Genomic DNA, 25014 nt, shown 5'->3' with positions numbered 1-25014 from the left:
TTAGTAAGCTGGATTAAAATCACCTGAAATCAAAAGTTATTAAAATTGTAACATTCGAAATTGTCCTGGCCCAAGTTACCACGAGGTGGGTGTGGCTGCTGTTGACCGCCACCGAACGGTTGGTGCTGGAACTGGTCGCTCTCGCCACCAGCGCCTCCCACCGGGTACGCCGAGTATTGGGTCGCCGCATTCGGGTCTGACTCGTACGTCGACTGGAACGACGGGTCGACGCCGGCCTTGAAGCGAAGGAACGCGAAGTAAGCGCAACCGGCCCAGGTGAAGATCGAGAAGAACGAGAAAACAATGGAAGCCTGCACGTTGTTCACTCCTTCGCCATTGGGTGGGTCTTCCGCCTTACCCCACGCGTTTGTCAGATAGCAGAATCCCACGAAGTAAAGGAACGTCCACAGAGCTGCAAATAGAATGTTAGTCCTACACAATTCAAACATGATCAACTGCTGACTCTTACCTGAGAATGCCAAATCGCCGAGAACGTAGTGTTTCCGTGTCTTAACCGAGGACATCTGCTCGAATAGGTACTCGCCCGCGATGAAACCCATCGAGGCCAGGAAGGCGATCACACCGATTCCGACGGCATAGTTGCACGCGTTGGCATCCCGATTGATGATGCAGTATTCTTTGCCGTTCTCTTCCCGCCAGCCCTCGGACGACACGCAACCGAACACGATGATGGCGAAGAGCTAAGGGAAGAAAGAATATTGAGAGAAATTAGATTGGAAAAAGGTTCGAATCATGCTATCTGAAAGCATAAAGAAAACCCCTGCGAGAATCTCCTAAGAGTTGCGAGCGCGTACCGTACCGTGTCGCACGATGCACTTTGCGTCATCACCGGTATGATGCCTATTGACATCTTTATCGGTGAAGACATAGATTGCTTCGAAATGCGAATAGGCCCTATCACAGAGAGGTCAATTTGGGGTGCACGCGGCATCACCATACTTGATACCAGTCGTGCAGAGGGAAGCAGGCGCGAGTCCACCTTCCGAGGACATAGGGCGTGGTAAGGCCACCTGGAAAGCCGGCAATGCGCTGGCACGATACCATGGTGTTAGAGGAGTTTATCGACAGGAGGCCAGTCGTCATTGCTGGGGACTTCAACGCCTGGGTAGTAGAGTGGGGCAGCCGTTGCACTAGCCCCAGAGTTTGGAGTCTATTAGAAGCACTTGCCAGGCTCAATGTAGACTTGATTAATGAAGATACGACGAGCACATGTCGAAGGGATGGCAGAAAGTCCAGCATCGATGTTACCCTTCTGCAGTCCTGCCTTAGCAAGGAACACAAACTGGAAAGTCTCCGATGACTATACGCATAGCGACCATCAAGTGGTCCTATATTGTGTCGGAAGGAGGGTACAATTGGAACCACGCGAGAGCAGTATCAAGAAGTGAAAGTGGAAGACAGAAGCCTTTGACAAGGATGTGTTTGCGGAAGCAATGCGTAATCTGTAAAATCTGAGTCCAGACGAGCTGGTTGCAGTATTGCCCCGAGCATGCAGTGCAACCGTGCCGAGAAAGGTAAAGCCACGATATGCACCTAGGCCAATCTATAGGTGGAATGATACGATCGCCGAACTCCGTCGCAGCTGTTTTTGAGCAAGGAGGAGGATGCAGAGAGCACACAATGACGTAGAAAGAAAAAAGTGCAGACCAGTTTTTAGGGCGGCTAAAGCTGGTCTCAAAAAAGAAATCAGGCTCAGAAAGGCACCCAAGCATCATTTTAGGTTTTATGATTCTCTACAAGAGTTTTTGAATCCAACTACAATAAAACCCTAGTCAAGGTAGTGGCTTCTTCATCGCTTACACCAAAACCTCTTGAAGAGCAGTATCTCCTTAGTTGGCCCACCCTTGAAATGGTTTTGAAGAGTAAATGTAATATAGACTTCAAGATCAGAATATGACAAAAAATGAACTCGAACACGGCATTGAAAACCTTTCGATTTGAAAGCCACTTTAAAAGTAAGTTGGTATTACTTAACTTACGGGGCCCTCCTTAGCCGTGCGGTAAGACGCGCGGCTACAAAGCAAGTCTATGCTGAGGGTGGCTGGGTTCGATTCCCAATGCCGGTCTAGGCAATTTTCGGATTGGAATTCGATACCGCTAGAGAGCATCCCACACCGTACAGCGAGGCCTACACCAGTGGAGACGAAGCCCGTGTCACTAACCATGAGGCTCCGGGACTAGATGGTACCCCCATTCTGGTCTTGCAAACGGCGATCCAGGTTAATCCGGATATGTTTCGCACCACATTACAAAAGTGCATAGACGAAGGAAACTTCCCCGATTGCAGGAAGCGGTAAAAGTTAGGGGATCTATTGGATTACAGGCATATTTGCCTGCTAACAACAACGGTCGGAAAACTCCATGAAAGCGTCATCCCTAACAGGCTGGCGATCCACACAGAAGGTGAAAACGGATGAAGTTCGGGTTTCGGAAGAGCAGGTTCACAGTTGACGCCATCCGGATAGTCGTCGAGGTAGCTGAAGTAGCCAAAAAGCAAAAGAGGAGAGGGTACCGCTACTGCGCTGTGGTAACCTTAGACGTGAAAAATACGTTTAACGGTGCCAGCTGCGAAGCAATCCCAAGTAACATTTTAAGTTTTATAACGGCCTTGAAGAGCATAACTTACTCTACAAGAATGTTATAAAACTAGTTTAAAACCAAAATGATGTAAGATGGGCTATTGCAGCTAACACTACCAAGACGTGTGAAGATCGTTGGGTTTGCGGACGACGTGGCTCTCATGGTATTCGAGCAACGAAGGCGATAGAAATAATCGAAAATTGTATGTGCGGAGAAAAGCTGGTATTGGCCCATCACAAAACTGAAGTGATGATGATCAGCAACCGAAAAGCAGTACAGCATAGTACGTTTACAGTCGGAGAAGTCACCATCGATTCGAAGCGAGAGGGGCAGTACCTTGGGATAATGATCGACGACCATCTCAATTTCAATAGCCACGATGATTATGCTTGCGAGAAGGCGATCACAGCGTTGACCAGAATCATGTCAAACAGTTCGGCAATTAATAGCAGTAAGATAAGGAGTCTTATCTTATCTACGTCAATACTTAGATACGGAGCTCCTTCCTGGGCGGCGCAGAGTCCCCCTTTGGCCAACCTATCCGAACTGCGAGGAGACACCGGAACACGTGTTTTTCGTTGTCCTCGATTCAAGACAAGGCGAAGTGTGATTTCAGCAGGCAGCGCTCGTAATATAAACCCCGATAACATCGTGCAAGAAATGTGCAAGAACGAGAATAGATGGAACCAAATAGGCACAGCGGTAACGCAGATCATGTTGTCGCTGCAGCGAAAATGGTGTGAAGACCAGAAGGCATCTGGAAGCGATCACAGTAGCACGGTCGGTTACGGGGAAGCTTCCGCCGTCGGGGAACTTCCTGTCGGGGTAGGATAGATCCGCCGCCGGGGACTATCTGAGTAAACCGCGATCGAGCCGGGAGCTTAATGGCTCAAGATTACAGAAGATTGGTTTCGAAGAGTTTCCGCCGCCGGGGAGCTTCTAGTCGGAGTAGGCTAGATCCATCGTCGGGGTCGTGACGCGTTATAGCACCGGTTTCGGGTCGTTGGAGCACCATTGAACCGGACGCTATGCTCCACCCGGAATCTCTGGACCGACTTCGGCACTCGACCGGTCACTCGCTGAAGTAAGAAAGGGCTCCAGACCTGCGCCGATCTGGAAAACACCAAAGAAATGTTAAAAGTGGTAAAAGATATTCAACAAGCCTTACACGGAAGCGAGTCGTCGGTTCCGAGGGAAATTCCAACGCCGGGGAACTCCCTGTCGGAGTAGGATAGATCTGCCGCCGGGGATCATCTGAGTAGTTCGCGATTTAGCTGGGACTGCTTGAGAATGTCAAGAAAATTATGCTGGGAGCTGAATGGCTCAATGTTAAGAAAAGTTCCATTCGGGGGAGTTTCCGCTACCGAGAAGCTTCTAGTCGGAGTAGGCTAGATCCACCGCCGGGGACTATGCCGAGTAGTTCGTGACGCGTTGAATAATCGGTTTTGGGTAGTCGAAGCGCCAGTGAACCGGACGCTATGCTCCACCCGGAATCTCTCGACCAACTTTGGCATCCAACCGGTTCCCATTGAAGTGAGAAAGTGCCTAGAACTATCTAGGCGAGACATTAGTGTTGGACACGCAACTTCCACGGGTCATCGGTTTTCCGGAAAGCTCTCGCCGTCGAGTGACTTCCCGTCGCTGCGTAGATTCGCTGCGAGCACTTCGAGAGCAAAATGGCTCAAATATGCAGTGGTGCTAAATGGCATGAGAAAAAGAGACAGTAAGCGTCGAAGGGGCCCTCCTTAGCCGTGCGGTAAGACGCGCGGCTACAAAGAAAGACCATGCGGAGGGTGGCTGGGTTCGATTCCCGGTGCCGGTCTAGGCAATTTTCGGATTGAATATTGTCTCAACTTCTCTGGGCATAAAAGTATCATCGTGTTAGCCTCATGATATACGAATGCAAAAATGGTAACCTGGCTTAGAAACCTCGCAGTTAATAACTGCCCAGACAACCAGAATGCATGCATAATAGAATTGGATTTCTGTTATGCGATGCCTATGCGCACAAATTTCATCGCTTATCAGTCGCGAAAACGCTTTTTACGTACAAAAGTGGAGGCGATATATGTGTATTTCTTATCCGACATTGTGCGGTGATGTATGCGATGTGCCCGATTTTTAAGCGAGTTATTTTGTTATTCATTGCGATGTAGTTTGTGATAATAAACTCCGTTTGACAGATAATCCGATTTAAGTTGAGTTTGTTTGTAGGAATATGCGATGTCAACTAATGAAGCTGGAATGAACTCGTAAAATAGCCTACTATGCGGGAAAACTTATAATTAAACTGATAAGCTTCACACCACAATGCGAGTTCGATGAAATCTGTATCGGTAAACGATTTGAATCATACTATCTTATGCGATGTGTGGTTGTCTGGGTGTGGAAGTGCTTAATGAACACTAAGCTGCGAGGCGGCTCTGTCCCAGTCTGGAGATGTAATGCCAATAAGAAGAAGAAGAAGCGTCGAAGATCAAGAGACGCGCAAACCGAATGAAAAATGCTTCGAGACGCAAATAGTGTCAGAGTTGCTACACCCTAGCCCTTAACTGCGGTACCAGTTTGCTGGTTCTTGTTTTACCTCGAACCTCGACAACTGCCAGGTTGGTCACCGCTCTTCTGAAGAATCCTTTAGTAGTTCGAACCTTCACTCGCCTAGGATGTTTTCGGGTGGGACTCCCTGGGCATAATGTATCCATTGGGCAGCTGACATCTGAATGTGCCATAAAACGCTACCATAAATCCATAAAAGAGTTCGGGAGATTCCATAAAGAATAGTTTTAGGATCCATAGATCTTTGAAAAATGATTAAATGATTTTGAAACTATATTAATTGATCCACACATATCATAAAATCTATGGATCATTTAGCAAAATTTATGGATCATCTCTCCAAAACTATGGATCATTTGAACAAAGTTATGGCTAAAATGGCCAGAATTATGGATCATATGACTACAATTATGGATCATATTACTGAAATTATGGATCATCATCACGATTAAAAATGCACAAATTTGAAGTTTTATGGATCAAAATATAGTTTTTTTATGGATCATTTTTTGAAAGACAGAATTACCGTCTTCGACCTGAGGTCACACAGACTGAACACTTAACATCTAGCATGAGATAACGGACAGGGCATTTACATAACACCCAGTAAACCAGTGGAGAACTTTTCGCTTTACGAAAAATTTTCTCCTTAACCGGGGCGGGAATCGAACCCACACTCCACAGCACATGCGTCTAGACGATTGACGTCACTAGCCGCACGGCCACGAAGCTCACAAATTTTCCAAAGATTTATGGATCATTTGTCATACGTTCATAGGAAAAAAGCAAGAATTGTATTGTTTTTCTTGACCATGTCAATGGAACATATTTCCCTATTAATTTGCTAAATTTTAGCTTAGCTATGGATCGAAAAATTGTTCTTTATGAAATCTCTTGAAATATTTTATGGATTTATGGAACATCCAGATTTTATTCATGGATCGTTTTTATTCTTTTTATGGATCCGCCAAGTTCCAGTTGGAATGTAGAGTCATTGAAAAGAAGAAGAAACCAGATCTCCAACTTATTATTTTATTATTATTTAATCAGACTAAGGCCGAAGTGGCCTGTGCGGTGTATAAGAGTCTTCTCCATTCGGCTCGGTCCATGGCTACACGTCGCCAACCACGCAGTCTACGGAGGGTCCGCAAGTCATCTTCCACCTGATCGATCCACCTTGCCCGCTGCGCACCTCGCCTTCTTGTGCCCGTCGGATCGTTGTCGAGAACCATTTTCACCGGGTTACTGTCCGACATTCTGGCTACGTGCCCGGCCCATCGCAGTCGTCCGATTTTCGCGGTGTGAACGATGGATGGTTCTCCCAACAGCTGATGCAATTCGTGGTTCATTCGCCTCCTCCACGTACCGTCCGCCATCTGCACCCCACCATAGATGGTACGCAGCACTTTCCTTTCGAAAACTCCAAGTGCGCGTTGGTCCTCCACGAGCATCGTCCAGGTCTCGTGTCCGTAGAGGACTACCGGTCTAATTAGCGTTTTGTAGATTGTCAGTTTGGTACGTCGGCGAACTCTATTCGATCGGAGCGTCTTGCGGAGTCCAAAGTACGTACGATTTCCAGCCACTATGCGTCTCCGAATTTCTCTGCTGGTGTCATTTTCGGCAGTCACCAGTGAGCCCAAGTACACAAATTCTTCTACCACCTCGATTTCGTCACCACCGATGCAAACTCGCGGTGGGTGGCTCACATTGTCTTCTCTTGAACCTCTTCCTATCATGTACTTCGTCTTCGACGTGTTGATGACTAGTCCGATCCGCTTAGCTTCCTCTTCAGTCTGATGTAGGCTTCCTCCATCTTCTCAAAGTTACGTGCCATAATATCTATGTCGTCGGCGAAACCAAATAGCTGGACGGACTTATTGAAAATTGTACCACTCGTGTTAATCCCTGCTCTTCGTATTACCCTTCCAAAGCGATGTTGAATAGCAAACACGAAAGACCATCACCTTGCCGTAACCCTCTGCGGGTTTCGAAGGGACTCGAGAATGCCCCTGAAACTCGAACTACGCACATCACCCGATCCATCGTCGCTTTGATCAACCGTGTCAGTTTATCCGGAAAACCGTGTTCGTGCATTAGCTGCCATAGCTGGTCCCGATCGATTGTATCATATGCGGCTTTGAAGTCGATGAATAGATGATGTGTGGGCACGTTGTATTCGCGGCATTTCTGCAGTACTTGGCGAATGGCGAACACCTGGTCCGTGGTAGAGCGTTCGCCCATAAAACCCGCTTGGTAGTCGGTGCTAGTCGACGGCATAAAATTTGGGAGAGTACCTTGTAGGCGGCGTTCAGCAATGTGATTGCGCGGTAGTTGCTACAATCCAGCTTATCGCCCTTTTTGTAGATGGGACACACGACACCTTCCATCCACTCCTGCGGCAAAACTTCCTCCTCCCAAATCTTGGTAATGACCCAGTGCAGCGCTCTAGCCAGTGCCTCACCACCGTGTTTAAATAGCTCTCCTGGTAGTTGGTCAACCCCAGGGCTTTGTTGTTCTTCAGCCGGCCAATCTCCTCCTGGATTTCCTGGAGATCCGGAGCCGGTAGAATTATGTCCTGCGCGCGTTCTCCCAGGTCCATCACCATACCGCCATCTTCGTCTGCCACATCGCCATTCAGGTGTTCTTCGTAGTGCTGCCGCCACCTTTGGATCACCTCACGCTCGTTCGTAAGAAGGTTCCGTTTATGTCCTTACACATATCAGGCTGTGGCACGTGGCCCTTACGTGAACGGTTTAACTTCTCATAGAACTTTCGTGTGTTATTAGCGCGGTACAGTTGCTCCGTTTCTTCACGGTCTCGATCTTCCTGCTGGCGCTTTTTCCTCCGGAAAATCGAGTTTTGTCTGTTCCGCGCCTGTTTATATCGTGCCTCGTTCGCCCTCGTGCGGTGTTGCAGCAATCTCGCCCATGCTGCATTCTTCTCTTCCACTAACTGCTCACATTCGCCGTCATACCAGTCGTTTCTCTGATCCGGGGCACCGTGCCAAGTGCAGCGGTTGCGGTGCTACCAATGGCGGATCGAATATCTCTCCAGCCATCTTCAAGAGACGCTGCGCCTAGCTGCTCTTCCGTTGGAAGTGCCACTTCCAGCTGCTGCGCGTATTCTTGGGCTAGTCTACCATCTTGTAGCCGCCCAATGTTAAGCCGCGGCGTCCGACTTCGACGCGTGTTGTACACCGTCGAGAGTTTTGAGCGCAGACATACTGCAACGAGGTAGTGGTCGGATTCAATATTCGCACTGCGGTAAGTGCGGACGTTCGTGATGTCGGAGAAGAATTTACCGTCGATTAGAACGTGGTCGATTTGGTTTTCCGTTTCTTGGTTAGGTGATCTCCATGTGGCCTTGTGGATATTTTTGCGGGGAAAGAAGGTGCTTCGGACTACCATTCCGCGGGAGGCTGCGAAGTTTATGCATCGTTGGCCGTTGTCATTCGATACGGTGTGCAGACTATCCGGTCCGATGACCGGTCTATACATTTCCTCCCTTCCTACCTGTGCGTTCATGTCACCGATGACGATTTTAACGTCCCGCAGTGGGCATCCATCGTATGTCTGCTCCAGCTGTGCGTGGAACGCTTCTTTCTCGTCGTCGGGTCTCCCTTCGTGTGGGCAGTGCACGTTGATGATGCTATAGTTGAAGAAACGGCCTTTAATCCTCAGCTTGCACATCCTTGCGTTGATTGGCTGCCACCCAATCACGCGTTGGCGCATCTTACCCAGCACTATGAAGCCGGTTCCCAGCTCGTTGGTGGTGCCACAGCTTTGGTAGAAGGTAGCCGCTCGATGCCCGCTTTTCCACACTTTCTGTCCTGTCCAGCAAATCTCCTGCAGCGCCACGACGTCGAAGTTGCGGGGATGTAATTCATCGTAGATCATCCTGTCGCAACCTGCGAAACCTAGCGACTTGCAATTCCATGTTCCAAGCTTCCAATCGTGATCCTGTATTCTTCGCCTAGGTCTTTGCCGATTATATCGAGTCGCATTATCTCTTATATTGTTCGTAATGATTGGTTTTCTAGGCGGCTTATTGGGCCTGCGCAAACCTCCTGTCTCGTCGGAGGGCCGTCGTGTCAGGGCTGTTTAGCGTCCCACCTAACACCAGGACTTGGGCTTGTGCGCTTTGAGCGGCACACGGTCGCTTTGGTGGGGCCTACTTGCGGATACATGCAGCTTTTTATAGAGGTTTAACAGGGCCCACTGTCAAACCCCACCACATCCTAGGCAAGCCCCACAACTCGCAGATGGCCTGGGGAGGGATCGTCAAGCCCTTGGACATAGTCCCTGCTGCCCCGAAGATCTCCAACTTGCAACTGTCGTTTCTCATCATACCGTTTTGTTCGACGGTTTATACTGGGTAAATACTCTTTACACCATCTCTGCCACATCTTGTCCGCCAAGTACTGTGACCGCTTGTACAGGTTCTGCAGCGACTCAACAGTCCCGACTTGCTCAACAACTTGATCCGTCTCCTTTACAACAACGAGGAAAAAGTGATTTGGTGAGGATATATCTTGATTCTTGTGAGGAATATATCAAAGGGTGGCTGTTTATCATATCCTCTGTTTAAGACAATGTGGTCAAGAACACCTCGTCGGTCATCTTCCTGCCGGCGTCCATTGTCTTTATCGATTCTTTTACGGATCGCACCATTCCCTCCAAGCTCCACCCATATGTTGGATACCTGGAGGAATGAAATGCCACTTGATCGCCGGACAGGCGACACTTTCAGCTCACTCCATTTCCTTTTTTCCACCGCCTTGACCATCTCGTTGTTTGCTCCTTTAAAATTTGTCCCGTTGTCCGAGATGAACTGGTCTGGTGAACCTCTTCTACGGATGAATCTCCTGATCGCCTGATCTAACACGCTTGCGTGGTCAAGTTGTGCATTACCTCAAAATGTACTGCTCGCAACGCAAGGCACGAGAACAGTGCAACCCACCTCTTCTCCTTTCGTCGACCAACCGACACACTTCTTTTGGTCCGAGATAGTCGACTACAACTGATCATTACTAGATAACTGGAACTGGAACTGGTTGGCATCGGTTGACGCGACACCATGTACAGTCCTTCCTGACTACCGCAATCATCGATCGAAGCTTCGGAAGGCAGAACCTTTGACGTAGCTCGATAAAGACAGTCTGTCGATTCGCATGTCTAAACTTTTCGTGGTAGTTCGGAATAATCATCCTCGTCATGTCGTGCTGTCTTGGCAAGATGATCGGGTCCACATCTACAACGCCAATTTCCCGTCCATTCTGATCACACCGTCAGTGTCAATAATCGGTCGTAACATGTACAACCAGCTTGACTTTTCGATACTTTTCGGAATCTCTTCTAATATACAATCCCGAGTATATTTAGTAAGTAATTTATACCTATTTGATTGCAACAACTTATATATGACTGGATTTAGTCATACATAAGCGACAGCAACTCGATTATGACAAGTGTGCTGCTTGGGATATCTGCACCCGTTCTGGAAACCCATCACGTTGTGTCTGTCTTAGTAGAATATTCTCTCCTAACAATACTCTTGGGTCTCCCCTTATTAGCCGCGCTGTTGGCCTTCGATAATATGATTTGCACTCCTTTCCTGCTCCTTCGACGTTCGCAACAATTCGGATCAGTATCTCCCATCGTGACGATACCTCTTACCTGGACGTTGATAAGCGGACTTGACAACGAACCATGGTGGAAAAACACACAGGCCTTCATCTCTTCCGGATCGTTTGAATCCACCTTTCCTTGTTTCGGCCACATACTTCCCGGCCCGTGCAGAAACTCGGTTCTCCAAACCATGGACCATCTGATGACAATGGTGGCCCGGATCCCTATTTAGTCACTACGTCAGCGATGTTTTGTTCGAATCTCCAGTCAGCCACCGTCGTAAGCTTCACAGCTTCGCCAATCCTGAAGGCAACAAACTGATTGTATTTGTGTTGATCGGACCGAATCCTGCTCAGAACAATTTGGGAGTCATTCCAAGGGATGTGCTTCTCTATGGTGGTTGTGGTTGTTTTTTACCGTATGTATCATCCTCGCACCGAGGACTGCAGCCATCATTTCCAGACGAGAGACAGGTTGTAGCTTGAGTGGCGACACTTTTGAATGAGGCATTACTAGCCGTCGACGTCGACGTCGACGTCGATGATGGCTCGAAAGTAGGTAACGCAATCGTAAGCATGAATGCTTGCAACGGGAAATATGGAGTTCCAAGCACCGGGGAATGCGAACGTCTGTGACAATCGTCAACAGCCCCTTCCAGCGATTCCACTGCTAGAGGGCTCCATCATCTATTTGATCGTTCAAATCGCAGCCGGCTCACCATAAATCCTGTACCACCATCTTTCGGTGAACCGTGAATTGTGTAAGCAATTCCAATGAAACGAAAAGCCCCATAACACTGCTCAGAATGATAGTGGAGAGATAGTGGCGTTCCAAGTGGTCGACGCTACAATAGATCTAATAACAGGTCTTGTTCAATCCAAAAAATCTGAATCCATCAAATTGCCCTCAGTTCCATCAAATAGAGAAATTTTAGGCGATAAGGCCAAACAACGATGCATGATTTAATTTAGTTATTAATATGGACTATAATTAAGCTTTGTCCCATTTTAGAAAGTTTTTCGATTGAACGAAAAGTTACAAAAATATATAGGTACATTTAAAAGTGTCCCATTTCTAAATGATTTGGTCTTTAATGGAGTCCAACCTGACCGGAGTTACGGGCCGGGGTGTATTGAAACCGCCGTGTACGCCGCAAAGCTACACTATAAAAATCCAAATTCCAAACAGAGGACTACCGGTCTAATGAGCGTAGATAGTCAGTTTTGTATGGCGGTGAACTCTTTTCGATCGGATCGTTTTGAGTCTCCGAATTTCTCTGCTGGTATCGTTATCGTTATCGGAAGAACGTCAAGCGAAGATAATATTTAGTAGAGAACCCGGAAGAGACCGCAGGCTTCGTGGAAGGCCGTTGAAGAGGACCTGAGGGCGCTCAATATTCAGGACGACTGGAAGTGATTAGCCCAGGATCGAGTTCAGTGGAGAAGGATACTCCATTCGGCGTAGGTTCATCGATGAGCTGTAGCCTATCAAGTATCAAGTAAGTATCGTTATCGAAGGTCACCAGTGTGCCCAAGTACACAAATTCTTCAACCACCTCGATTTCGCCACCGCCGATACAAAATCGTGGTGGATGGCTTACATTACCCTCTATTGAGCCTCTTCCCATAATTTACTTCGTCTTCGACGTGTTGATAACTAGTCCAAATCGCTTGGCTTCCTTTTTCAAGAAAATTATTTTGACCTTTTTAGTGGAATGTCTTCACTTGTCATAAGACGAGTTTGTACAATCCCATTGAATTCCACCACTTAATTGTATCTTGACAGATACGTATTTCGACCTTAACAGTAAGGCCGTCTTCAGTGTCTCGTACTCGTAAGTCGAGTCAAGTACGAGACACTGAAGACGGCCTTACTGTTGAGGTCGAAATACGTATCTGTCAAGATACAATTAAGTGGTGGAATTCAATGGGATTGTACAAACTCGTCTTATGACATGTTCCTTTTTCAGTCTAATGTAGGCTTCCTCAATCTTCTCATAGTTACATGCCATAATACACCCCCAATAATAATTATAACGCATTCGCATAACATTTCGCAAACACCAGTGCTAGTGTCTCAATTAAATACACTGATTTGTTTTGTAATTTGGGCACAAATAAGTAAATCGAAATATGTTATGGTTGCAGAACTGTTCCGCCTTCCATCTCATTGAGCATGAAGGGTTCATTCCATCGCGAAACAAAGAAATATAGCGCAAATTTTGACGCCTCTGTTTACCAACATGCAGTGACCAGTGAGTACTGCTGGAAAAAATAACAAATCTAATTCGTTTTGATTGCTTTACTTTTGATGGGATGAACATAGGAGCTATGAGATGAAATCCAGGAGCAGTAACCCCGTTTACTACAGTTCAACACCGAACATAAAAAATATTTATAACTTAATACTAGTAACATGTTTTGAGAGCTAGGATATCTTGAAGAGAAAGCGTTATGTTTGTTAGTGTTTATCTAAAAGCTCGCTCAATATTATGCAAATACGAGACACAGTTTCAAACACATTCTCTCGCTCATTTTTCGTTTCTCATCGATCCGAACTTACTCGCACTCTTTGTTTCTCTGTTTTCATTCCAGCAGTTTCCATCAAACATAGATGATCGAAACATACTTGAGGATTCCTTCACAGCTTACTCCCATTTACCACCTCCGTTTCCTACATTCCCTTTTTTTTACTGCCAACAACGATTTGCATTCGTCTCTCCTTCTACTCATCGATTGCAAAGTGGTTTACTGTCATCATCTGGTTGGAAAAGTTATTCTTTTCCCTGTCATGACGTGCGGCGGCTACACTCAGCTTGTGGCATGTATTGATAATATCACATTTTCCCCCAATAATACCACTTGAAGACCATCACATGTCATGCCGTTTCGTACTGCTTGACTTTCGGAATGAATGTTTACATAACACTCCCAAGTCCCAGTCAGTTATAGCGACGAGGGCTGGCGCCCACCATAAAATAGCGAACTCACATGACTCGACCGACCCCACTTTTTTATACTTTTCCGTCCGAACCCCTCTTCATCGATTCTGGCGCAAGGATAGAGGCGCCTTCGTTCTTGCTGCATAGACAGTAGTGGGTGGAAGCTTGGAATGTCACCAACGTGCAAGTAACCCTCAACTATGTGTGATCTAACCACATTTTACTCACGCGCGTATTCCTTTCTTCGTTCGTTTCACACCCAGATAAAATCGAAACTAATATTTTCAACAGACTGAATATAGCGCAGTGCACTTTTTCTTATCCATTACTCTGCCGATAAGCTTGCCTCATTATTAATTCCTACTTCTTCTTGCAATCTGGGTCGGGAGAAGGTTGACGGTGTGAAGCATTCGCTTCTCTGTCATCAGGTGGAAGATTTTAATGAACGTCATGTGTTGAAATCGACCGCATATCCCACCCATGCAGGTGTTGAACAATCCTAGCTCCGTTGGAACGAATCCTTGATTTCTGAAGAGTATACTTCCGTCGATCATTCCTTGGGTGATTGCCATATTCGATATGCATATATCGTCAGCCGTGCAGGTCTCGTCGACTTTACCGATTGCCCGGGCTTTCCTCACAGTAATGCATTGCACGTCGCCGTAGCGTCACATACCTGTCGGCCACGGCAAAGATGATGAGTCCACTTGAACATGGATGGCAGTGCCAACAGGATATGGGTAAGAAAATCAATACGGAAAATATTTCTAGACTGAATTAGGCATATGACGGCCTACCTATTCCACTTGTGACGAAATGGCGAGAGCAGATTTTGTAGGATCCTAGAAACAGAAAGAACCTTGGAAAGAACTCTATTGGACGGATGCGGATGTAACTGCCAATGTAAGATAAAATGACACATAAGGACAATACGTATTCTCCATTTTCCTTCATATTCATCGTATTTAATGTTTATGCTGTTTTGTAAAGCTGAAATTAGCAAAACGTTTCTGCGATTCCAACCTACGATGTACCATGCGCCTCCAGCATGAAATGCCAATTAAAAAATAATTCAAATCCGCGACTCTAAAAAGCATTTGACGACAAACAATTCAGCGGAACTCTTCCCGATTTTATCTCACTTTAACAGAAAGTAACAAAGCCACAATTTCATCAGCTCTTGTGGCTGACATGCGTGCTAAAAACAAAAACACAAAAATATAAACAAATCAGACTGCTTTTCAAAACTTAGTTATCGACAGGATGAATATGGGAGCTAAGAGATGAATAATCAAAACAGGTACTCTATTTAAACCCACAGTACAAATCAAAATTATACCTGTCGTAAGCCGAGTTTGGCCTGTCATAAGACTGTAAGGCCGTCTTCAGTGTCTCGTACTTGACTCGACTTCTGAGTCCAGAAATTGCCAATAAAGAAATCTGGGTAGAAGCATAGATTCCAAAGATGAGTCCTTTTTGAAAAGCATTCACTGTTCATGGAAAATTAGCTCAATTTTATTGCATTTAACCTACAGGGATTGGATAGAATGATCGGAACAGGGAAAAATTTATCAAAATTCAAATGATCATAACCCTGTCAAATATCAACCGATTTCTTTCTTCTACCAGGGTTCAACGGGATTCTCTCCTACCATTCTCTGGTACATCTGAAATATTTGCATTTTTATCGCTTTTGAAAATCAAGTTTGATTCGCATATTGCTAAATTTGAAAAAAGATAACTACGGCCACCTTGTTCAGAACCGGTTTCACGGATTTCACGGAAATGGTCATATCTCAGGTGTTTGTCCGCCAAAAGAAACGGCCTGGAAAGCTCTGGTTTCTGTGAAAAATATAAAAATAGCCAATATTTTACTCTTGTAAAAAATACAAGCGCGAATGTGAGTTGTTGTGAGCCAATCGGTTGAGGATAAGTAGAGCTAAACTTTTTTACGCGTTTTTAGTTTCAAAAGATTGTATTTTGACCATCTTTGCAGGGTTGCTGTCCGGCATTCTTGCAACATGTCCTGCCCATCGTACCCTTCCGGTTTTAGCTACCTTCTGGATACTGGGTTCGCCGTAGAGTTGGGCGAGCCCATGGTTCATTCTTCGCCGCCACACACCGTCTTCTTGCCGCCAAAGATGGTCCTAAGCACCCGTCTCTCGAATACTCCGAGTGCTTGCAAGTCCTCCTCGAGCATTGTCCATGTTTCATGTCCGTAGAGGACAACCGGTCTTATTAGCGTCTTGTACACGGCACATTTGGTGCGGTGGCGAATCTTTTTCGACCGCAGTTTCTTCTGGTGCCCGTAGTAGGCCCGACTTCCACAGATGATGCGCCTTCGTATTTCACGACTAACGTCGTTGTCAGTCGTTGTCCTCGACCACCTCGAAGGTATCCCCGTCTATCGTAACACTGCTTCCCAGGCGAGCCCTGTCGCGCTCGGTTCCGCCCACAAGCATGTACTGTGTCTTTGACGCATTCACCACCAGTCCAACTTTTGTTGCTTCACGTTTCAGGCGGGTGTACAGTTCTGCCACCTTTTCAAATATTCAGCCGACTATGTCCATGTCATGTCATCCGCGAAGCAAATAAATTGACTGGATCTGTTGAAAATCGTACCCCGGCTGTTACACCCGGCTCTCCGCATGACACCATCTAGCGCAATGTTGAACAACAGGCACGAAAGTCCATCACCTTGTCTTAGTCCCCGGCGCGATTCGAACGAACTGGGGTGTTCGCCCGAAATCTTCACACAGTTTTGCACACCATCCACCGTTGCTTTGATCAGTCTGGTAAGCTTCCCAGGGAAGCTGTTCTCGTCCATAATTTTCCATAGCTCTACGCGGTCTATACTGTCGTATGCCGCTTTGAAATCAACGAACAGATGGTGCGTTGGGCCCTGTTATTCACGGCATTTTTGAAGAATTTTCCGTACAGTAAAGATGTGGTCCGTTGTCGAGCGGCCGTCAACGAAGCCGGCTTGATAACTTCCCACGAACTCATTCACTAATGGTGACAGACGACGGAAGATGATCTGCGATATCACTTTGTAGGCGGCATTAAGGATGGTGATCGCTCGAAAGTTCTCACACTCCAGCTTGTCGCCTTTCTTGTAGATGGGGCATATAACCCCATCCTTCCACTCCTCCGGTAGCTGTTCGGTTTCTCAGATCTATCAGTTTGTGCAAGCAAGTGGCCAGCTTTTCCGGGGCCATCTTGATGAGCTCAGCTCCGATACAATCATTACCAGCTGCTTTATTGGTCTTTAGCTGTTGAATGGCATCCTTAACTTCCCTCAAGGTGGAGGCTGGTTGGCTTCCATCGTCCGCTGAACTCCGCTGATCCGGCCAATTCTCAATAGCAAACAATGGGACAGGATGTCCAACCGAATACAACGAACGATGCTGGAAATTCCAAAGTTCCAGAACCTGCTGTGATTATTTATTTGCTTAGAATTTGTTAAGAAAGACCAAAAATGAATTTGTACTTTATCAAGATTTAACTATAATGTACATATAATAAAAATCATCCATTTATAGTATTTTTCACATATGTCGTTTATGTGGGCTCGTTTTTCAATGGGCAATGGACAGGAAAACTCATGTCGTTTCATACAAATACTTTTTTAAAGACATGATTTCTGACGATTTTTGTCTTTCCCTAAACTAAGTACGTGTACAGCCCCAAACAACCAAAAGTTCATATTAGACTTGAGGATTGAACTAAGAAGTTTACATTGAGTTCGAATATACCTCCATTGCTCATAAATCAAACTTAACTCTCATCACATTAATATTATTATAAAGAACTTGAATGTTAAAAAAGTTGCTTATTCCTCTTCATTTGTACAGTAGCCGTTCGATATCTGCAAAATGTTTACTTTTCAGTTAACGAATGCTGTTCGATAACTGCAACGCATTCTAGACGCAGACGTCAAACGGTTGTCAATCGACGTCAGATGCAATAAAAGTTCATCTAAATGCACAGCGCAATGCAGCTGTCTATGAGTCTGACATCAGTTTGAAGTTTAGCGGTCCGATAACTGCAAAACTGTTGCAACTATCGAATTGCAGTTAAAAAGCATTGCAGTTAAATGACTTGCAGTTATCGAACGTCTACTGTACTTTAAAGTTCACGTCTTGCTACTTAAATTATTGTTCCGAACCTTTTAACAAAAAGTTCGGTTCAAGTACTAACCGAACTTCTAATCAGCTTGAAAAATCAATATCATTCCGAACTATAAAGTTCACACCACGCTACTTTGGAACTTGTTCCGAACTTATAATATAAAGTTCTACGATAGCACAAACCGAGCTTGTTGTCAACACAAAAGTTCACAACAAAATTTTGAGCATAGGCACACTGCTACTAAAACAAAACAAAGTGAAACGTCAAACTGTTCAAAACCGCCAATCAGGTCCACATGAACTTTTTATTAACTTTAAAGTTCAGAATCAAGCTCCAAACGAACTTTTTATGAACCATCAAATTTAGAATCAAACCTTTTGTGACTAGTTCACATTTTATCCGAATTAAACTAATTGAAATGAAATCAACTCATAAAGTAAAATTTTGCCACTTTATATGTCGATGTCATGTCCCATTGTTTACAAATGAAAATTGACCAGATCGGAGTTATGGCCGAAATACAATCCTTTTAAACCAAAAACGCTTTTTTATGCACTTATCCTATTTCTTTCCTATTTCTTAACAAATTCTAAGCAAATAAATAATCACAGCAGGTTCTGGAACTTTGGAATTTCCAGCATCGTTCGTTGAAATATGGAAAATCGTTCCCCGACTGTAAGACCCGCCCTTCGTATGAGCTTTCTAGCGCAACATGTCATGTTCATTGTTCATACAAGTCCTTAGAGCCCATGTGTTATACCCAAACCAGGTGTTGTAGATTCTCCGAAGTGTTTTGGAATTGGGATCAATTAGAGTACCTGGTCACTACGCTCGCTACAAATCTGACATAGACCAGTCATGTTCATACAAGTCCGTAGTAGTCCGTCGATGATTTTCTTATTTCGCTGTTTCTGGTAGAATTTTCCAAGGAATTCCAGGAGGAATTATTGGAACAACTGCATGAGGAATTCTAGGAACAACTTCCTGGAAGACTGCGTGGATCAACCTTCAGAGGAATTTATTGTTTAAATCCAGAAGGAACTTCCGGAGGAATTCTTGGAGAAATTTTCGGAGGAACTCTTGGAGCAACTGTCGGAGGAATTCTTGAAGGAACTTCCGGAGGAATTTCTGGAGGAACTTCCGAAGGAATTCCTTGAGGAACTTCCGGAGGAATTCCTTGAGGAAGTTCGATAGGAATTCCTGGCGGAACTTCCGGAAGAATTCCTGGAGGACCATCCGCAGGAATTCCTGAAGGAACTTCCGGAGGAATTACTGAAGGAACTTCCGGAGGAATTCCTGGAGGAACTTCCGGAGGAACTCCTGGAGGAACTTCCGGAGGAATTCCTGGAGGAACTTCCGGAGGAACTCCTGGAGGAACTTCCGGAGGAATTCCTGGAGGAACTTCCGGAGGAATTCCTGGAGGAACTTCCGGAGGAATTCCTGGAGGAACTTCCGGAGGAATTCCTGGAGGAACTTCCGGAGGAATTCCTGGAGGAACTTCCGGAGGAATTCCTGGAGGAACTTCCGGAGGAATTCCTGGAGGAACTTCGGAGGAATTCCTGGAGGAACTTCCGGAGGAATTCCTGGAGGAACTTCCGGAGGAATTCCTGGAGGAACTTCCGGAGGAATTCCTGGAGGAACTTCGGAGGAATTCCTGGAGGAACTTCCGGAGGAATTCCTGGAGGAACTTCCGGAGGAATTCCTGGAGGAACTTCCGGAGGAATTCCTGGAGGAACTTCCGGAGGAATTCCTGGAGGAACTTCCGGAGGAATTCCTGGAGGAACATCCGGAGGAATTCCTGGAGGAACATCCGGAGGAATTCCTGGAGGAACTTCCGGAGGAATTCCTGGAGGAACTTCCGGAGGAATTCCCGGAGGAACTTCCGGAGGAATTCCCGGAGGAACTTCCGGAGGAATTCCCGGAGGAACTTCCGGAGGAATTCCCGGAGGAACTTCCGGAGGAATTCCCGGAGGAACTTCCGAAGGAAATTCCGGAGGAACTTTCGAAGGAAATTCCGGAGGAACTTCCGAAGGAATTTCCGGAGGAACTTCCGAAGGAATCTTCGGAGGAATTTCCGAAGGAATTTTCGGAGGAACTTCCGAAGGAATTTTCGGAGGAACTTCCGAAGGAATTTTCGGAGGAACTTCCGAAGGAATTTCCGGAGGAACTTCCGAAGGAATTTCCGGAGGAACTTCCGAAGGAATTTCCGGAGGAACTTCCGAAGGAATTTCCGGAGGAACTTCCGAAGGGATTCCCGGAGGAACTTCCGTAGGAATTTCCGGAGGAACTTTCGAAGGAATTTCCGGAGGATCTTCCGAAGGAATTTCCGGAGGATCTTCCGAAGGAATTTCCGGAGGATCTTCCGAAGGAATTTCCGGAGGAACTTCCGAAGGAATTTCCGGAGGTACTTCCGAAGGAATTCCCGGAGGAACTTCCGGAGGAATTCCCGGAGAAACTTCCGGAGGAATTTCCGGTGGAACTTCCGGAGGAATTTCAGAAGGAACTTCCGGAGGAATTCCCGGAGGAACTTCCGGAGGAATTCCCGGAGGAACTTCCGGAGGAATTTCAGAAGGAACTTCCGGAGGAATTTCCGGAGGTACTTCCGAAGGAATTTCTGGAGGTACTTCCGAAGGAATTTCCGGAGGTACTTCCGAAGAAATTCCCGGAGGTACTTCCGAAGGAATTGCCGGAAGTACTTCTGAAGGAATTTGCGGAGGAATTCCCGGAGGAACTTCCGGAGGAATTCCCGGAGGAACTTCCGGAGGTGTTTCCGGAAAATTCTTGGTGCAACTTCCGGAGGAATTCGTGGAGCAACTGGAGGACTTTCTGGAGGTATTCCTAGAGGAACTACCGAACAATTGTTCCAAACTTCAGAACAGTTTGGAAAACCTAGTACAATAGGTTCGGGTATTACTGAGCTACAAATCATACTCGTGTGCTTTCTGTGGTTGTATGGATATGTTTGGTTGCTGTCAGATTTTCATCGAATGCATTTGACTTGGTAGACCATTTAATTCAAAAGTCCAGAATAGTTTTGTGAACCGAGAATATTTGGTTCTAGAAGAACTGAGTGGAATAACATACGCATGAGCTCTACGGACTTGTATGGTCATGACTGGCTGGAGAGCCAAGAACATCTAGTTTGGGAATATCTCGGTTGCAAATCATACACGTCTACGGACTGAAAAGGTCATGACTGGTCGATTTCAGACAGCTATCGAGCGAGGTAGACCTGGTAGACCAATTGATCCCAACACCAGAACAGTTTGGAGAACCTAGAACATCTGGTTTGGGCAAAACTGAGTGCAATGTCATACATATGGCTTTTACAAACTGGCATGGACATGACGAGTTTCCATTGGCATGGGTTTCCGTAGTTTTCTTCGGAAAAATTTGCATATCATCTTCGCTAGGCATGATCAGAAGAAGCATATTGTTCACACATAGTATAGTCAATGCTAGTATAGTGTTATAACACATTTTAAGAACCTGTGTTGTTCAGTGTTGTTCAAACTGAAATATATCATGTAGACTAAATTTTATTATATTTTGAAAAAACCATCCTTACTTACGCCCTAGGGAAAAATTGAGCATCCCTAGAAACATAACTCACCAGTAAAACTAGATGAGATGGGTAAGACATCCGTAAAAGAATTGTGAAAATCGGTCAGAAGAAGCCAGAGAACCAGCTGTTTGAAAAATAGTTCCCATGATTTGCTGACCACGGTAGTTTGCGTAAGTAGTTTAAACACGATATTCGTAGTGTTAGCCACCAAAGGTAATTTGTATATTTCTCTGCACATTGCATTTTTACCAAAAAAGATCTATGTGGCAAAACTATCAATATTAGTGATGTAGCGACGCTCGTTATTATGAAAATCAACTCTACCTACGGGTGGAAATTTGACCAGCTTACCAAATTATGTTGACGAAAATAAAAGCGAAAATAAAATAGGGAAGGGGCGGCAATATGCCTAGCTAAGCAAACACTGCTCTATTGTCTTATTTGTAACGCTATTCATGGGTATTTTTACATTATGCATCAGTTAAACAAGATAGCTAGTTGATGCCATTCAAAAATTGTCAAAAATCTCAATCATATTGATAATATTAACATTTCAAAAAAGTGGTGATATTTTGTTGCCGGAAAACTCATGAGGCAAAACGCCTTTCAGCTGGCGGCTCCTAGGGAACAAAGTACCACGCGTCGGCGAATCAGCATTCTAGTATGGATAGTCCGTGGAGACGCAAGTACTTTGTAGGTTATTGCCACTAGGGCGTTTTGCCTCGCCAAAATGTTAGATGTTTCTTCAAAATGTGGAAATTTTCGGTTTTTCCGACCTTTCCATGCACTATTTTGAAACTTTCTTCGCCTTTCTACGCCTTCCTACATAATTTTAGATCTAGTTTTGTTACGGACATATTAATGACGGTAAATATGAGGGAAACCACAAAAGGCGTTTTGCATCGGGGGCGTTTTGGGGCCTCTTCCCCTACGCTGATTTGCTGTGTTATTGCGAAGTTCGTTGGCTAACCCGTGGTACCTTGCTTAAGAGATTTTAATCTTTTAGATAGGAAATCACACTATTTTTAGCAAAACCAATGCCCAAGCCGCACGATCCTGAATGGGTGAGTGGCTTGGTCTTTTTAGAAGATATCACCAAACATCTCAATGACTTGAACATGAACTTTTATTATCCAACAAACATACTATTGAAATAAAATTGAAACAATTTAACCATATGACCATTTTGGAAACTGATACATTTCTCAAATTCGGTAGAAAGCAGTCAAAGCCTTTCAAAAGAAATTTTCAAGCATTTTCGCTAATTTTCGAGAACACAGTTCCTCCAAATAGTTTACTGATGTGATTAATGTACTAATGTACTAAACTTGAATGTTTCAAATGGATATAATTGACCTCCAATGGAACAATGCGCTCAAATATAAATTTCAGAAAACACATCTTTCGTAACACATTTTCTCTCTGGAGAGTAAATATCTATGTGAACAACTCTTATAAAACATAAAGGAAGTAAAAATGTAACAATTGATCTTCATTATTTTGCTTGTGAAATTCGATCAACGATTGTAAAATCAGTATGCGTTGAGTACCTATTGGAAGGATGCCAACAATTCCATGTTCTGTTACGTAAAAAGAAAAAGAAAATAAGCACACAAAAAAGATTGTTTAATCGTATTTAGTTTCCTTTTAAACAATTCTGTAAAACTAAATGCCATTCTGAAAGAAATGTATTTTACTTTGGTTATTTTTAAAATGTTTGAAAAATATGCGCTGAATATTTTGTGGCCCATTCTAGAAATCGGCACGGTTGGGCAGGACTGTTCTAAAGAAGTGGATTTGAAACCGAGCGGAGGGCAATCGATCAAATATAGTTAGTATGAATCATAAATGATCATATTTTGTGTACACCCAGCTCATTTTTAAAACAATTGGGTTTAAGTTGATTAAGGCCTTAAGCGTCAATGAAACTATGAGTTAATCCCACAAGAAAATTCACAAAAAAACAAAGAAAATTTAGGGGGTGTTTAAAAAGCTGTGAAAGCTCAGGTTAACCGAGAAATTAATTAATACCAGCAGTCAAAAAAATTGGGTGTACATGATATGCAAATCTTCTTCTTCTTCGATGGCTCTACATTCCAACTGGAACTATTAGCATTTCCTCAGTTATTAATTGGAAGCTTTCCTATGCCCGCCATTGCATGAGTATGTATCTTGTGTGGCAAGTACAATGGATACACCAGGGAGTTGAGAAAGTTTCCATACCGAAAACATCCTAGACCGGACCAAGAATCGAACTCGCCATCCCCGGATTGGCAATCCTACGCCTTTGCTCGCAAGGCTACTGGAGACCCCCCAATGCAAGTAAACATATTTTTCTTTAATCTTTCGTTTGGAGGCTCAAGTAAACATATAAAATAATAAAAAAAAAGGAAATACTCCTCATAGAATGGAACTTGAAGGGCCGCCCGATTATTCTCTTATTTCGATCTGAAGATCAGTAGTTGTTACTGGAAAAAGTTTCTCACTGAGTACCAGAATCTTTATCGTGTTACTAAATAACATATGCTGCAGGAATCCAAACCTATCAATTCAAGTCCAATATACCATATATCCAATACAGTATATCCAATGAAAATACATTATAAATCTATTCTGATTCAACATCTTACTATGCGAATGCCCAAAACTCATTTATCACCATCGCCCATACTCCCTAATAAAAATGGTAGGATTCTCGCCTTCATCGCAACATCAGTTCGATATCAACTGAACCGATGAACGAAGAAAACAACAACAGTGCCATGCCAAATACTGAGAACAAGAACGCCTTTTGAAGCTGTCAGTTTAGCGTAGCTGGAAGAAGATACAACATCAACAACGAACACTCTCAAACACCCACACCCAAACGGCCCAACGCAAACACTCAAACGCCGCGCGGTTCCAATCCAATCCCCCACATCGAGCGCCGTGAGAGAGAACCTCCAGGATCTCCACCACATTGCCGTGCATATCCCAAAGGTTGAACTATCAGAAAATCGATTTTTCCCCTATTAGCACTGAGCGAGGGTGGTGGGGGAGTTACGAGGAAAAATCGAATCCGTAACAGGAAGGATGGTTACAAAACCATGACGACATGACCAGATAAGAAAAACATGGAAAATTGGATAGTCACCCAACAGACTGCCCGCAGGATCACGGTCGGTCGCATCACAAACCCGATGGGGTCGAATGCACCGCCAGCTTTGCCGCCTCCATAGGCGCCGCCGCTGAAATCCATCATTTTCGTTATGTGCTCCGTTTTGAGGCCGTTTGCTGAACTCTGCTCCAAGGGAAGAAAAAATCCTTAATTGTTCACTTCCACGCTGGATGTGGCCGTTTTAGTGCAACTCGCAAATTCGAGTTTATCAGGCGGTTCGCCAGCAACGATTTATTCCCAGATCACTTGAATAATCACTCGGTTTCACACAATTCTTTTACACAACTTTGATTGATTTGCACTTCGAAGGGGACGTTCGCGAACGCACTTTCGATTACCCGACGACTCTCGACTCGACTGACTGACTTGAGTGACTTTGGACTCTGCAGATGGCCTTCGAATTGTTTCTCCACGCACAGTTGCAAAACGTAACTGA

At 45.0% G+C, this 25014-nt stretch overlaps 1 protein-coding gene across 1 annotated transcript; it reads right to left on the bottom strand.

The window, feature by feature from the left end:
- On the bottom strand, positions 1–25014 carry LOC134223058 (synaptogyrin-like). The gene is made up of 4 exons (XM_062702195.1): positions 24555–25014; positions 470–701; positions 80–412; positions 1–23 (listed from the first exon to the last, which is right to left on the bottom strand). Exons 1-4 carry the CDS (start codon positions 24660–24662, stop codon positions 1–3), a joined length of 696 nt encoding a protein of 231 aa, XP_062558179.1. The 5' UTR covers positions 24663–25014.

The sequence above is a fragment of the Armigeres subalbatus genome, chromosome 3, assembly GCF_024139115.2.
Source record: "Armigeres subalbatus isolate Guangzhou_Male chromosome 3, GZ_Asu_2, whole genome shotgun sequence".
In the NCBI taxonomy this organism is placed as follows: Eukaryota; Metazoa; Arthropoda; class Insecta; order Diptera; family Culicidae; genus Armigeres; species Armigeres subalbatus.
The sequence above is the reverse complement of the archived record's forward strand: the minus strand, read 5'-3'. Positions and strand labels throughout refer to the sequence as shown.